At 38.4% G+C, this 16,979-nt stretch overlaps 1 protein-coding gene and 1 non-coding gene across 9 annotated transcripts in view; one reads left to right on the plus strand and one right to left on the minus strand.

The window, feature by feature from the left end:
• The window catches only part of OSBPL9 (oxysterol binding protein like 9), a 172,244-nt gene that overhangs the window by 59,540 nt on the left and 95,725 nt on the right, over window positions 1-16,979 (minus strand). For all 8 annotated transcript variants that reach the window (XM_054488137.1, XM_054488116.1, XM_063656126.1 and 5 more), the window contains one exon: window positions 15,540-15,616. In XM_054488137.1, the coding sequence (XP_054344112.1) occupies window positions 15,540-15,616 (77 nt within the window). The remainder of the gene's footprint in view (window positions 1-15,539; window positions 15,617-16,979) is intronic.
• Window positions 4,372-4,493, plus strand: LOC129023925 (small nucleolar RNA SNORA26). Its single transcript, XR_008496975.1, has one exon. It is a non-coding gene; the product is annotated as a small nucleolar RNA SNORA26 (small nucleolar RNA).

Here is a 16,979-nt window from a genome sequence, read left to right on the forward strand (position 1 = left end):
ATGGAGTGAGGGGAGGAGGAGATACCATATCAGTAAACAAAAGCGTGAGCGCCTATATTTTTATTAATCCGGTGAGACATCGTGGGCTTGCTGTTGTGCCACAGCTCCATAAGGAATGTAGGTGGCTTGTAAACATGCTTCAGGAATCCAAATGGCGCAAACTGCAAATTATATCAAAAGTCTGGACTTAAGAGGACCTCTACAGAGAATCACCCAAAATGCAGGGAATCACAGACATAAGTGATTAACTTATTGATCTGGAGGACGAGCTCCTTTTCCGCTCTTGCTGGTTTTTCTTATGGTTAGGTATCTTCCTATCCCTCCCCCTTTCAGGACTCTACTAAACGTCCAATTATCTTTTGTACTTTTATGGCTCTACTGGTACCCACTGCAAGACCTAGCACAGGGCACACTGCAAAAACAGCGCGATGCTGGCCAGGCGCGGTGGCTCACTCCTGAAATCCCAGCACTTTGGGAGGCGGAGGCTGGGAGAGGCGGGGGAAGGGGGGGGGGGATTCGAGGCCAGGAGTTGAAGACCCCAAAAACAACAAAAAAAGGCGCAATGCTTGCTGAATAAATATGCTAACCTGCTGGACTCTGTGTTAAAGATACCTTCGGTTTGTTTTATGTAAATCACTTCAAAATGCCCAACACCAGATGCCCTCTCCCCTTCCCCCTACCCACTCTAAAAGCTGGGTACTCTGCCAGGGCTCCCTGTCTCAGTAAATGAAACCGCTATCATCCACCCTAATATGCAAACCGTAAACCTAGCAGTCCTCATAGACACCTTCCCCATTCCACATTCAGTGCATCACCAAGTTCTGTCATTTTTACCTCCTAAATACACTCCATTCTGTCCATCTCTCTCCATTGCCACCACCCTATAACAGATCCTGGCCTGTTGGAATAATCTTACTAAAATCTTCTTGAATTTACTCTGGCTACTCCAATTCATTCTCAACACTATAGCCAGAGCAGTATTTCTATAACCAATTTTATTACCCCTTCATTGCCTCCCCCAATTAAAGAACTTTAACTGCTTTCCACTGAGTTGTGCTTAGGATACAATTCAATATTTAACAATGGCTGACAAGGTTTAGCCTTACCTACCGCTTAGCTCCATCTTTTACCTTGTAGTACCTATTTTCTGCTTTGCACACATGGCCTTTTCCAAACTCCTTTAATTTGCCAAGGACTTTCCAATTTTAGGGCCTTGGCGCATGCTGTTATTTCTTTTATACTGTCCCCTTAACATCAATCCCCACACTTCACTTATTTACTTCTACTCGTCATCATTTCCTCCCTGCCAATGTCAGTTCTTGCTATCTTACATCATCATAGCCCATGTAACTCTCCTTTGTGGAACTTACTACAGCTGTAATTTTACATTTATCTTAGTTATTTATTTAAATTTTTTTAGAGACAAAGTCTCACAGGTCTCATGTTGCCCATGCTGAACTCAAACTCCTGGGCTCAAGTGATCTTCCTGCCTCAGGAATAGCTGGGACTACAGGCACACACACCACCTTACCTGAGTTATTCTTTTTAATTAACTTTATTGAGTCATAATTTACATGTGATAAAATGTATCCATTTTAAATGTACAATATATTTTCATAAACATATGCACACAGGTAACCACCACGATTAAGAAATAAAGTATTTTCCATCACCTGGGAACTTCCCTCATGCTTCTCTACAGTCAATCCCATGAACCACTGCTCTGCTTTCTATTTGCGTTATTCTTTGATTAATGTTGATCTATACCACTAGACTGTAAGCTTAACGAAGTGAGGATCCTATCTAATTCTGTTCAGCATTATATCATTATTTAGTAGAATTCCTGGCACATACGAAGTCCTCAAATGGATTTCTTATGGTAATAGATTCTGAAAATAAACATTAATTCTCTGATAAATAACAATAAACTATAAACAATGGCAGAGGGGAAAAAAACATCAATTTTGCCAGATGTCCATGGTCAGTATTTAACCTTCACTAATACTCTCTTAAATTTTCCTTTAATGGCTGCTTTTCTAGCAGTTAATGTTGTGCCTTGGCAGCCCTAGGGACTTAATTCCATATTAGCTGATCAAACGGTTCTCTAAGCCAGGAAAAAAAAAAAAAAAAAAAAGCCTACATCTCTAATTCTGCCCATGCACTGTATTGTTTGACCCTACAAGGGACAAAATACTTATTTACTCTATGTTACAATTACATATCAAGAGATCCCAGCTCCAATCCAAAGTCTACATTTTCACAATTTAATACTACAGATAGCTATTTGTTGCAGACATGCAGTTCTCATTTTCCTAATCTTAGTGTAAAGTTAGTGTTCATAAAAGAGGTAGCATTTAAAATAAAAAGTAATTACACAACACAAAGCAAATTTACCCATCTTGTACCAAGAAGCTATAACCAAATTTGACAACTCATGTTGTTAAAAAAACAGAAACAAAACTAAAAGCTGTTAAAGCCTATTATGAGTTGAAAAAGGAAAAAACCCCAAAGCTGTTTCAAAACAAAGTGACCAGTGCCTAAAACTCATATGTGGCAGGTGATTTCCAACCCATGAATCAGATTTTCAACTCTTCTTTCAACTATATAACTAAGGCTATTAGGTGATTAAATTACTATTTTAGTCTGTTGAGCAAAAAAAATAGGCCATGCCTATTACCTATACCTATTAAGATAAAAAGAAAATTTTAATTACACAGAATTCATGTACTACTTTCAAAAATTTTTCTGCTAGGGAGCCCAATAATGTTTACCTAGAAATCACATTCTGCTCTAATGTCACCCCAGACACAGATGAAAAATGCTTTGGTAGCAATGGAAGAAAAAAAAGAAGAAAAAATATAAAAAGCCAAATCAGGTGAGACTTCAGGTTTCTGATCTAGCATGTTAAGAAGCTTAGAAGTACCACTGTGTTCTAACAACATGTGAAACACTGAACAAACTGAAAAACCAACAACTCTTCTTAAATCTGTATGAGAAGTGAGGTCACAGGGAAAACTGATGACTCCCAAATTAGGAGACCAACAGGCAAATATAGAGAATCACAATTTCCCTGAGCAAAAACTCACAAAGGGCAACCTCCATGGGAACCAGCACCCACGGGAACCACTTAATGAACAGTAAATATATTTTATCTTACTTATGATTTTCTTAATAACATCTTCTTTTCTCTTTATTGTAAGAATACAATATATAATACAGAAAACATATAAAATATGTATTAATCAACTGTTTATGTTATTGGCAAGGCTTCCAGTCAATAGCAGGCTATGAGTAGTTAAGCTCTGGAGGAGTCAAAAGTTATATGTGGGTTTTCAACTGCATGGATGGTAGGGAAACCTGATCTGTATTTGACAAATTGGTGGAAGCTCAGTGCAGACAAGTCTGAAAGATATAAACTCCAGGGACATGTAGTAATATAATATGGGCAGAGGGGAGAACCACAGTTTTGTGAGTTTTACCTCCAGGAGCTCAATAAGGGTCATCACAGTGAATACTGGGGGAAAAAAAATCCCCTAATGCGTCCCCTCTAGGCTTCTTTGTAGGAGAAAGTATTTAATGTATACCCAACTTCAGTCCTCTCTAGCACTACTATCCCACTTACAGGATGGACTTGAGAAGCACATGTGAAGCTGACAAAAGTTCACTAACAGACAGAAAATGTTTCCCTTCCATGCACACCTTACCACCACATTACTAAAGGTCCACTCACAACAGTTCCTGTTACCTAATGCATCATGTCTGGCTATCAAGAAAAAATTATAAGACATATTAAATAGGAAAAAACACAGCTGGAAGAGACAGTAAGCATCAAAACTAGACTTGGATGTTGCAGGGATGTTGGAATTGTTAAACCAGAAATTTGAAATAATTATGATAAATATCCTAAGAACTCTAATGGACAAAGTAGAAACCATGCAAGAACAGATGGGCAATGTAAGCAGAAAGACAGAAATTTTAAGAAAGAATCAAAAAGAAATGCTACTGATCAAAAAGACTGTAACAGAAATGAAGAATGCCTTTAATGGGCTTATTAGTAAACTAGACAAAGCTGAGGAAAGAATATCTGCACTTGAGAGTGTCTCAACAGACACCTACAAAACCAAGAAGCAAAGGAAAAAAAAGACTGGAAAAAAAAAAAGCCTGGAACAAAATATCCAATAACCGTACGACAACTACAAAAGCATAATGGGAACATCAGAAGAAGAAACAGAGAAAAGAACTGAAGAAAAATTTGAAACAATGACAGAGAATTTCTACAAATTAATGTGAGACATCAAACCACAGATGAAGAAAGCTCAGAAAACACCAAGCAGGATAAATGGCATAAAAATGGCATAGACACCCTTTCCTGTGCCCTTTTAAGGTTGACGCAGTGCTTTAAGGGGCTAACACAGAAGGGTAAAGGAAGTCTCCATAAACCCCAGAGAAGAGATTGCAAAGCTCCTCTTTAGATCCTTTCTGGAGTCACACCTGAGAAAACCAAAACAAACAAGCAAAAAAACCTCGACAGCTAGGCATATAATTTTCAAACTACTGAAAATCAAAGATAAAGAAAAAAATCCTGAGAGAAGCTAGAGGGGGAAAAAACTCAACTTGCCTACAGAAGAGCAAAAATAAAAATGACATCTGACATCTCCTCAGAAACTATGTAAGCAAGAAGAGTGGGCCAGGCGCGGTAGCTCACACCTGTAATCCCAGCAATTTGGGAGGCCGAGATGGGCGAATCACGAAGTCAGGAGTTCGAGACCAGCCTGGCCAACATGGTGGAACCCCGTCTCTACTAAAAACGCAAAAAATTAGCTGGGCATGGTGGTGGGCACCTGTAATCTCAGCTATTCGGGAGGCTGAGGCAGGAGAATCACTTGAACCCAGGAGGCGGAGGTGGCAGTGAGCTGAGATCGCGCCATTGCACTCCAGCCTGGGTGACAGAGTGAGACTCCATCTCAAAAAGAAAAAAAAAAGTGGAATGAAATATTTCTTTAAAGTACTGAGAGAGATCAGGCATGGTAGCTCAGGCCTGTAATCCCAGGATTTGGGGAGGTTGAGGTGGGTGAATCACTTAAGGTCAGGAGTTTGAGACCAGCCTGGGCAACATGGCAAAACCCTATCTCTACTATTAGCGGGCGTGGTGGCACACTCCTGTAATCCAAGTAGCTGGGATTACTTGGATTACAAGAATCGCTTGAACCTGGGAGGCGGAGGTTTCAGTGAGCCCAGATGGCACCACTGTACAGCAGCCTGGGCGACATAGCAAGACTGTCTCCAAATAAAATAAAGGACTGAGAGAGAAAAAAATACCAACCTAGAATTCTGTACAAAACTGAAGATACGTTTACCATATGATCCAAAAATGGCACTCCTTGGTATTTGCCCAAGGGGGATGACAACATACATCCACATAAAACTTGTATACAATGTTTATAGTAACTTCACTCATAATTGCCAAAACTTAGAAGCAACCAAGACATTCTTCAGCAGGTGAATGAATAGGGGGTACATCCAGATAATGAAATATTATTCAGCACTAAAATGACTGGAGCCTGTGATCCCAGCTACTCAGGAGGCTAAGGCAGGAGGATCACTTGAGCCCAGGAATTCGAGGCTGCAATGAGCTATGATTGGGCCACTGCACTCCAGCCTGGGCAACACAGTGAGACACCTTGTGTCTTAAAAAAGGAAGAAGAAAGAAGAAAGAGGAAACAGGAAAGAGGAGGAAGAAGAGGAAGGAAAGAAGAGAGGGAAGAAAAGAGGGAGGGAAAGAAATGAGCTATCAAGCCATGAAAAGATGAGGATGAAACTTAAATGCCTATTACTAAGGAAAAGAAGCCCATTTGAAAAGGCTGCATACTGTGTGATTCCAATGATATGACATTCTGGAAAAGGCAAAACTATGGAGATGTTAAAAAGTTCAGTGGTTGCCAGGGATGAGGGAGGAGGGAAGGAGGAACAGGTGGAGCACACTGGATTTTTAGGGTAGCAAAATTACTATGTATGGCACTATAATGGTGGATAAATGTCATTATAAAATCGACCAAACTCATACACAACACTAAGAGTGGACTCTAACGTAAACTATGGACCTTGAGTGATAATGATGTGTCAATGTAGGTTCATTAATTGTAACGAACCACTCTGGTGGGGGATGTTGATAGTAGGGGAGGCCGCACATGTATAGGGGAAGGGGGTAAAGGGAAAATCTCTGTACATTCTGCTCAATTTTGCTGTGAATCTCAAACTGCTCTAAAAAATAAAGTTGTCGTTGTTGCTGTTGTTGTTAGTTAATCAAATCATATTTACCCTAGGCATTTGCCCAGCAAGTCAGGCCAAATGAATGAAGCAGATAACCTTAAAAGACAACTCTCGGAAACACGATATACAGTTTCACTATTTTGCCTGACTGGTTCCCAGAAGTCTCAAAACTAAAGTCAGCCAATTTCCATGTAGAAACTTTAGCCAGACGTCACAAATACACCACCTAGCATGTATACGGTAGAAGCAGTCCCTACTTTGTGATCAAGGCCACCATTGTTCCAAAAGTTTGTAAACTGTTTGCAATTTTTAATGCATTATCCAACAGAAAGAAATATTTGGTTCAGGTTAGGAATGAATACCCTCTATACAACCCCACAATGCCTTGTTCACGACTGTATCCTTAGCATCCCTTCAAACAAGGAATGGCATGTATTAGGTACTAAAGAAATGTCTGTTGAATAAATAAAATGTCAGGTACTATGCTATAAAATGGCAAAATAAACTACTAAAAAATGTTGAAAATGGTGAGTCTGGGAAGTAGGAAAGTACAATGACAGGAGGCCATATTTTTGCTATATAAGCCTTTCAGTACCACTTAATTTTCAAAATTATTTTAGATAGCAACTGTTGCTCTGATTTTTACAGGTAAAAATCAGTGTTGGTCACTTTATTCTGAAAAAACATGTAGATTTTGTTGAAAATGCTTGAGTTGCCAAATTTGATTAGAAATACATAACTCCTTGCCACAAGATGAGTGAAACTGCTTTGTGTTGTCTAACTACTTATATCTATCTATCTATCTATCTATCTATCTATTTTAGAGATGGAGTCTCATTATGTTGATCAAGCTACTCTTAAACTTCTGGCCTCAAGCAATCCTGCCTTGGCCTCTCAAAGTGCTGGGATTAGTGGCGTGAGCCACCATGCCAGGCAATCTTAAATCTTTATACTAGACTAGTTCCATAAAGTCAAGGGTTACATGTAGTTGTATTCAATTATATCCTCTACAACTAGTATAATGCATGAAACACAGTAAGTGCTTAAAAAATATTTACCAAATAAATAATTTTCCTGTATGCTCTAAATGTTCCAAATTGAGCATGCACTATTTAACCAGCTACTTCTCCATTCCACTTTACCTGTGAAAGAGGTGACACATCTGCTGTGGAAGAGGTGACACATCTGTATTGCAACCATTTCCTTTGGGAAACAAAGGACTTCAAGGGAGAACGAATACACCTATTTTTCTACATGATATGAAAATATAATCTAACAAGGCCAGGGAAAACAATACGGTTGTGATAAACAGATCCTTATATACTAAGAAATTAAAATGGATGCTCATAAAGCTAATCTTCAGTGAATTAGTTCAAGAAAAATGCTCAAAAGATTTTTATTAATCTACTCAGACACATAATCCATTATAGCTATTGAGGGTAGAATCAAGGCATCTCAATACTAAAGATTAATTTTTCAGCAACTCTCCTAAATTGTACCTTAAATACAATTATGTTAGTCTGTAACGAAAGTTGGGCAGACATGTAATTATCATACCTGATACTTCTTTTGGAAAAAAAAAAGGTTTCACAATGTCTCTATTGATAATGAGTTGTAATTTTATTAGGCTGGTGCAAAAGTAATTGCACCACCCTAAAACCACATCTCCTTTTCGCATAATGATGTTTTACTCACAGACTCAATGGTATTTCTAATGAGGCCTGTACCAGCCCACCCTGTTCCCTTCAGCCCTCCCTGTTCCCTTGTATACTCTTATACCCTTGTATACAAGGTATCATGGCCTTTCTCTCTAGGGGCTTTAGATAAAAGCTAGTGACGACAAAAAAAAAAAAAAAAAAAAAAAAAAAAAAAAAAAATTAACATATAATTACAGGCAGTACCAATGAAATTCCAATTTCAGCCAGGTGTGGTGGCTCATGCCTCTAATCCCAGCACTTTGGGAGGCTGAGGCAGGTGGATCACTTGAGGCCAGGAGTTCAAGACCTGCCTGGCCAACAGGGTAAAACCCCATCTCTACTAAAAATACAAAAAACTAGCCAGGTGTGGTGGTGTGCGCCTGTAGTCCCAGCTACTTAGAGGGCTGAGGTGAGAGGACTACTTGAGCCTGGGAGGTCAAGGCTGTAGTGAGCTGAGATTGCACCACTGTACTCCAGCCTGGGAAACAAAATGAGACTCCCTCTCAAAAAAAAAAAAATTCCAATTTGATAACCACCAAAAATAAAATATACATGAAGTAGCTACAAAAACCATACATATGAGGACAATTAATGCCCAATTTCTTAGCCCAAAGAATAATCATAGAAACCATTTAAATTTCTGAAATATCAACTGATGTACAGCATAAAGTTAAGAAACATAAAGGTCAGTCAGGCGCGGTGGCTCACGCCTGTAATCCCAGCACTTTGGGAGGCAGAGGTGGGTGGATCACGAGGTCAGGAGATCGAGACCATCTTGACAACAGGTGAAACCCTGCCTCTACTAAAATACAAAAAATTAGCTGGGCGTGGTGGTGCACACCTGTAATCCCAGCTACTCGGGAGGCTGAGGCAGGAGAATTGCTTGAACCTGGGAGGCGGAGGTTGCAGTAAGCTGAGATCACACCATTGCACTCCAGCTTGGGTGACAGAACGAGACTCCATCTCAAAAAAAAAAAAAAAAAAAAGAAAGAAAAAGAAAAAGACAGAAACATAAAGGTCTATACGACTCAGTTAAACATCTGCATGAGCATCTTCAAACTTGAATCTAAAATACTTGAATCTACAACAATCTCCTGTGTTTTCATTCCTGATAGCCTGTAAAAATTTGTATAGCCACATACTGTTACTCAGCTTAGTAACAACCTTAAAACCAAGTTACTTCATTGCCCATATTTGTACTTATAATCAAACTGGCACAACATACTATTTGTCATAGAAGTGACACTGACCAAGTAAATGGCATACCTATATGAAGTCAAAGCCAACTGACCCCATGGCATGTGCTATGCCAAGGAAGGCTTCCCAGTAGTTAGAACAGAGAACACATCATCACATTCCACATGGTAGTGTATGTATACCACAGTTTAAAAGAATCTATACCCTAACAGTGAGTACCATTTGCACATTGTAAGTAGTGACCCACTTTTAGCAAGGCAGTATCATTCACCACATTAAATTAATGTTAATTTAGATTGTATTGCTTTGTATTATGTTTAACTTGCAATTTTCTTTTGGATGTATAGTTCTATAAGATTTTAAACCTAAGAAATTTACACCTGGCTTTATGTTTGCCCACATTAAATAACATTATAATACTTTACTTATATATTGGCATTCACAGCCTGCAAGAGTTTTTTCTAAAATGGGCCCCAATTTACTCAAGTTTATAAAACTGATTTTTATACCTGTATGACATCCAGACAAGCTGCTATAACTCATATTTTGTACAATATAGGAAACTATAAAACCTACAGGATGTAACATCCTGAGTCTTGTGATGATCAATCTCTTACTTGATAATCTCTCAGCATTTAGTTTGTACTAAAGCTTACTAGGGTTAAAAAAAAAAAAAAAAAGAATCTGAAAAGTTCCCCTCTATTAATCAGTATCATCAGATATCTACTGAATGCTTCTTACTGGTTAAGAAACAGGGGGTTAAGAAGCACAGCACGCCCTCTGGTCTCCCCTTCAAGGAACTTCCTCTTTGGCTGAATGTAAAGACATGAAAAGATACCATAAGCTGACATACAACAAATTTAGAATGACTACTGGAATTCAGCTTCCATAGGAGCTGAAAGGATGAAGAAGATCTTAGTTGTCCTCTGTCACCTTTGGTCTATCCTAATTACAATTTGCTTTGGGGAGGAAAGAGAAGACAAGCTTAGTCTTAGCCATGCTGAAGTGGAACTCCAGGGAGACATCTAACTGGCAAAATCCAAAAGGAAAAAAAGTGAGACTAAAGCTACATATCAAAAGAGATATAAAGATTAGGGGGGAAAAAGAGTCACCTTACAGAAGGTTTAGCTGAATTCATGAAAATGGTGGGGGCTGCTGAAGGGTGATGGAATTAGGTCACAATCTGCAAGAAAACATCGTGTGGTCAAGGTCATGTATGTAGTGTTAACCTTCGGAAAGAGCAAGAATATGTTTTCTTCGAAATATTCAAAGCAGAGAAATAAAGTATAGGTGAAGTCACTAAGAACTGTTGAAGAAGAAAGCCTTGATTTATGAAGAAGGGAACAGGCTATAATTCGATACTGAATACAACGAAAAAAGTCTACTGTGAAGATTCAATTGGAAACCAACAAGAAGTCAGTAAGATGACTATTAAATCGTAACAGATATCCAGTTAAAGTCAGACAAAAATTGTGATAGATACAACCATCTTGCTATTGTGACCTCTTACAGTTCTAGAAGCAGAAAAATCAGACAATGGGGGCCCTGGGGAATGAAGACCAGAATGGTATACAGACGAACTTCCAGTGACAAGAAATTCTAAAGGTGATTTCCAATTTCATCCATGTCATTCTCAGTAAACTATCGCAAGGACAAAAAACCAAACACCGCATGTTCTCACTCATAGGTGGGAACTGAACAATGAGAACACATGGACACAGGAAGGGGAACATCACACTCTGGGGACTGTTGTGGGGTGGGGGGAGGGGGGAGGGATAGCATTAGGAGATATACCTAATGCTAAATGACGAGTTAATGGGTGCAGCACACCAGCATGGCACATGTATACATATGTAACTAACATGCACATTGTGCACATGTACCCTAAAACTTAAAGTGTAATAATAATAACATTTAAAAAAAAATTCTAAAGGTGATAGCAAAAACAACATATAAATTTTTAAATTTTTGTGGGTACATAGTAGCTATATATATTTTTGGAGTATAAAATATTTTGATATAGGCATGAAATAAGTAATAATCACATCAGGGTAAATAGGTATCCATCACCTCAAGCATTTATCTTTTGTGTTACAATCTAATTATACTCTTCTAGTTATTTTTAAATGTATAATTACCGTTGACTATAGTCACCCTGTTGTGTTATCAAGTAGATCTTATTCGTTCTATTTTTTTTGTACCCATTAACCATCCCCACTCCCCCTACACTTATACGCCCAACCACCCTTCCAGCCTCTGGTAACCATAATTCTATTCTCTAGCTCCATGAGTTCGATTGTTTTAATTTTTAGCTCCCACAAATAAGTGAGAACATGGGAAGTTTGTGCCTGTCTTATTTCACTTAACATCATGACCTCCAGTTCTATTCAAGACAGGATTGCAAATGACAGGATTTCATTCTTTTTCACAGCTGAATAGTACTCCATTGTGTTTATGTACCACGTTTTCTTTATCCATTCATCTGCTGGACACCTGGGTTGCTTCCGAATCATGGCTATTGTGAATAGTGCTGCAATAAACCTGGGTGTGCAGGTATCTCTTCCATATATTGATTGCCTTTCTTTTGGATATATACCTAGCATGGGATTGCTGGATTATATGGTAGCTCTATTTTTAGTTTTTTGAGGAACTGTTCTCCACAGTGGCTGTACTAATTTACATTCCTACTAATAGTGTATGAGGGTTCCCTTTACTCCACATCCTCACCAGTATTTTGTTATTGCCTGTCTTTTGGGGAAAAAAAAAAAAAAAGCCATTTTAACTGGAGTGAAATGATATCTCATTGTAGTTTTGGTCTGCATTTCTCTGATGATCAATGATGTTAGGCACCTTTTCATATACCTCCTTGCCATTTGTATGTCTTCTAACAAAAGCAATGATAAAGCAGCAGACCAGAAGGTCTCCACTGGGAAATGGGATGAGCAAAACAAGAAAGTACTAAATGGCCAGGAAAAACAGAGAAGTAGGGGTCAGATCAAAATGAGAGAAGAAAAGTTCAGAAGTAAAGTGATAGAGGAAGATGAAGATAAGAAAACTGTTGTCGAAGAAAACACTTTTTAACTTAATATTTTGCAGGTGGTTCAGCTCTTAGTAATGACAAGACCAATGCAGTGAAGTTTAATGGCTAAAGCAGAGATAAAGTTCAATGAAAAAGGAGAACATGGCTGGGCATGGTGGCTCACGCCTATAATCTCAGCACTCTCAGAGGCCAACATGGGCAGATGGCTTGAGCCCAGGAGTTCGAGACCCGCCTGGCCAACATGGCAAAACACCATCTCTACAAAAAAATACAAAAATTAGCCAGGCATGGTGGTGCATGCCTGTAGTCCCAGCTACTCAGGAGGCTGAGGTGGGAGGATCACTTGAGCAGGGGAGGCAGAGGTTGCAGTGAGCTGGGATTGTGCCACTGCAACGAGTGAGACCCTGTCAAAAAAAAAAAAAAGGACATATAAATACAATGAGGTCAAGAATTAGACTGGGAAGCACTATTATGTAGTAGGAGCTTCCTCATCTATAAACTGAAGTGGGTGGGGGGAGTTTTGTGAGAATTTTTTTTTTAAAAAAAAGCAAAAGAAGAGAACCTAACATGGCAGTAGATATTAGGATATGTTTTAAAGGTAGGTTGCTGAGATCACTGCGTCTCCTCTCCTATACCCCTTTGGAAGACAGCTCCGTGAGTGCCCATCCCACAGTGCCTAACAGACAGTATGTTATACACCTCAAAATATTCAATAAACAACAATGGAAAAGCAATCTCTACATCAACCGTTTGTTCATTCATTCCTTCAGTTATTTCTTCATTTAACTAACATTTACTGAGTGCTACTGAATACCAGGCACTGGCAGAGGGAATGGTAGGAACAGTAGTTGCATTGTAATGGCAACTAACATTTACCAAGTTCTTACTATAGCCAGGTATTATTTCAACCAGTTCTCATCCAATATTAGTTTATCAAGTTCTAGCAAGTTTACAATAGTTTATTTAACCACTAAAACAACTCTATGAAGTAGGTACTCTTATTATCCTCATTTTATAGATGAGGCCACTGAAACTCAGAGACAGTAAGTTGAATGTTAATGGTTAAATATAAGTGGTGGGCTCTGGGATACAAACACAGACATTCTGGCTCTAGAGCAAAGTTCTTTACCACACTTTGCTACGTCTGAGAAGGTAATCTTTTGCCAGTCAAATGAACATTAATTCCATATTTCTAAATGTCCTATCTTCTCCATGCATTAAGTGTAGGAAAAAAACCTCTTGTATTACATGTACTTTTAAATATCAAAGCTATTAGAAGTCTAAGACTTCTCAAAGTTATCTTTTTCTGCCCATTATTCCCAAAGACATACAAGCTCTCTTCTTAGCAAAAGCTGAAAAATTCCAATATTGGATCTAGTTAGGAATCTGAACTTATGATGTCAACATCAGCTGACAACAAATAAGAAGAATATGATAAGGAGATAGTGAATTGTGCAAATACTATAGTATTCAAAGGAAACATCATTTTGAACTTGGGGGATTGGGGAAGGAAAGGTCAGTCGGTAGAGGGTTCATAGAAGAGGTCAGTTCTAAACTAGGGTTTGAAAAAAAGGGTAGAAGACATTTCACAGAGAAAGGACATCACACACAAGAATGTGGAGGCCACAAATGAAAAAACGTATTTGAAGGAAAGCAAGTAAGCAACAGCACTCTAGAAGGTTTATGTAGGGGTATAGTGGCAGAAATGCCTGCAAGGGCAGGTGGCTCTTGTTGAATGTTGAATGTCAGTCTAACCAACCATGGCGGGGGCGGGAAATCTCATCTGCCACATTCAGTCTAACATGATCATTACAACACTTATCCTCCCCTCTTAGGCCAGGTGTGGTGGCTGAGGCAGGAGAACTGCTTGAACCCAGGAGGTGGAGGTTGTAGTGAGCCGAGACAAACCACATCTAACTAGATTTACTTTCTGGGGTACAAAGTGAGACTCTGTCTCAAAAAAACAAAAAACAAACAAACAAACAAAAAACACTTATCCTCCTCTTACAGGATCACAAATTTGCTAAAATGATGCTATAGTCATTTATGAAACTGCCTAAATTTAAAAGAAATCTACAGGAATTACAAATTGCTTTTAAAAAGCATAACTCAGAGTAGCTTAAAGATTTCCTACTTCAATTTCATATTCATTTCTTAAAGTCCCCTAATAACCACATCCTTTAATAATGTTTTTTAAGCCTCTACTGAACACTTTCAAGTGATGGGGGGTTTACTATCTTGTAGGGCCTAAGATACCCTATGCCACCTTATCTAATCAAGTCAATTCCTGATATAGAACAAAGTAGAGAGAAAGGGTTATAAAACATGTTTTCTACAATTAAATTTTCTAAATTAAAATAAAACAAAATCCACTATGTGCCACAAATATAAGCTCTTTCACTGGAGAATAAACATAGAAAAATATCTTCAGTGTAGTACGGCAGACATTAGTTGCATGTCACCCAACATCTGTTTTTCCCTATTCTGACTTTGGTGTGGGTCGGGTGGGGTAGGCTGAACACACCTTCTACCCTATCAGCAATGTGTTTCTAGTGAGGCCAGTAACATCCCAGCTCCAGGGTAGAATCTAGACTGTGAAATTGTGACTGGTCAGGATTTGACACATGGCCAAAGCTAAGGTGATGAGCAATAATTGTGTTACTCCTATTAAGGTCTAGAAAGAATAGCCTCCTATGGACTCGGTTCCAAAAATGGGAGGCTGATATTGCTACAACCACCTTACCACCACCAAGGCAGAACCTAACCGAAAATGAAGCCAATGCAAAAGAAGTGGAACGTAGAAATAGAGATGGGAGATCTGAGTCCTCATGACATGAATTACCTAATTCAAACCACATCTAACCAGACTTACTTTCTTCTTCATGAATCAGTTTGGGTTGAGTTTTCTTTCACTACCATACGAAAGAGTACTAACTGACACATACGGTAATAGCCAAATCCTTTAACAAGAAAATGAGGTGAACTTCTCAGTATTTACCTATTATCATGCATAATTATGTAATTTGGTTGTATCGATAACTGACTACACATATTAAATTTTTAAAATGAATCTGGCATATTTTAACATAGAATTTCACTTTCAACATTGTCTTGCACTGTCTTGTTTCTTGACAAAAATCAGTATTTTACCCTGCAGAAAGCAGGAGAAAATAAATGAGTATAACTTTACTATAACTGTAAAGGAAAAATAAGCAACTCAGAAATTATAAGCTCCTATTGCATAATATCACAGTTATTTAAAAAAAAAACAGAAAACAGACAAAAAAGAAAGCAACAACTAATGAACTATCTGGAAACCATGTAAAGACCCTTACTTGAAGCTGGAGAGTATGTCGAAGAATTGTTTCTTCTAAGGCATGGATCCATTTCTCTCGCTCATCAGCATCACGAGCTGGAATAAAAGATTATACATTAAAATTAAAAGTTTAATTTCTATAATATATCTCCATATTTGAAAGTATCATTTTAAAACTATGATGGCTAATAGAAAAGGTTTTTAGTTGTACCATTTCCTTAATAGGTTCAGCTTGATCTATTAATATTTTTTACAGATATGCAATCTACTTGCAACAATTTATAAGAAAGGGAATAATTGTGTTCAATAATAGCAGGCTACATAGTTCAGACCAACCTTCCCACTGAAAACAAGTAGAAAAGCTAGACTGATTTTTAAAAAACAACTGGTTGAAGGCATCACAAACCAACAAGGTAATAAAGAATTACCAAGCCAAGATCTGGGAGAAGACAAAAAATTTAGAAGATAAACTTTGTATTTAGGGACACTTCTCATGGAGGCATTGCAAATTCCAGGAGAGGAAATGCAGACTGGACAATGCACTTAAAAGCTTGTCAGTGTGTGGCAGAAGCTGGTATATGAGAACTCTACTTTGTTCAATTTTGCTGTGAACCTAAAACTTCTTTAATTTAAGAACAAAAAAAAACCGGCTGGGTGCAGTGGCTCATGCCTGTAATCCCGGCATTTTGGGAGGCTGAGGCGGGCGGATCACCTGAGGTCAAGAGTTCAAGACCAGCCTGGCCAACATGGTAAAACCCCATCTCTACTAAAAATACAAAAATTAGCCGGGCATGGTGGCAGGTCCCTGTAACCCCAGTAACTCAGGAGGCTGAGGCAGGAGAATCACTTGAACCCGGGAGGCAGAGGTTGCAGTGAGCCAAGATCGTGCCACTGCACTCCAGTCTGGGCAACAGAGGGTGACTCTGTCTCAAAATAAATAAATAAATAAAATAAAAAACAAAAACAAACAAAAAACAACCACACAAGCCTTTTCAGGCCAGAAGTTGGAAGCCAGGGCCCACCAACAATGGGAGCTCTGGTAACAGTCCATGTTCTAGTTGGGACCCCAAACAGCTTCTCTGTGGGAGTAGTGATAAACTAGAATTAAAACAATTGCTTGGTCATATAGGTGGCCCAGAAAAATCTTGATGCCTGAAATTGATTTAAATGATCACAGATTTTTAGTGATTCCAGGCATCTACTAGCAAAAGCAAATGAAAATCTTTTCTGTAGGAAGATAACAACATCTTAGCTGCTAAATTAAGTTTACATAAACAATTTTTAAAATACAATGTCTAGCACATAAGCAAAGATAACCAAGTACACACAAATGGAGACACTTTTGGAGACAAAACCACACATAAACGAGAACCAAAAGACAACAGAAACACATCAACAGGAGCTCCAGATTATTGTATAAATGACATAATTTTTTCCTTTTTTATTTTTAGGGTTTTTT

Source organism: Pongo pygmaeus, chromosome 1 (genome assembly GCF_028885625.2).
Source record: "Pongo pygmaeus isolate AG05252 chromosome 1, NHGRI_mPonPyg2-v2.0_pri, whole genome shotgun sequence".
Taxonomy (NCBI): domain Eukaryota; kingdom Metazoa; phylum Chordata; class Mammalia; order Primates; family Hominidae; genus Pongo; species Pongo pygmaeus.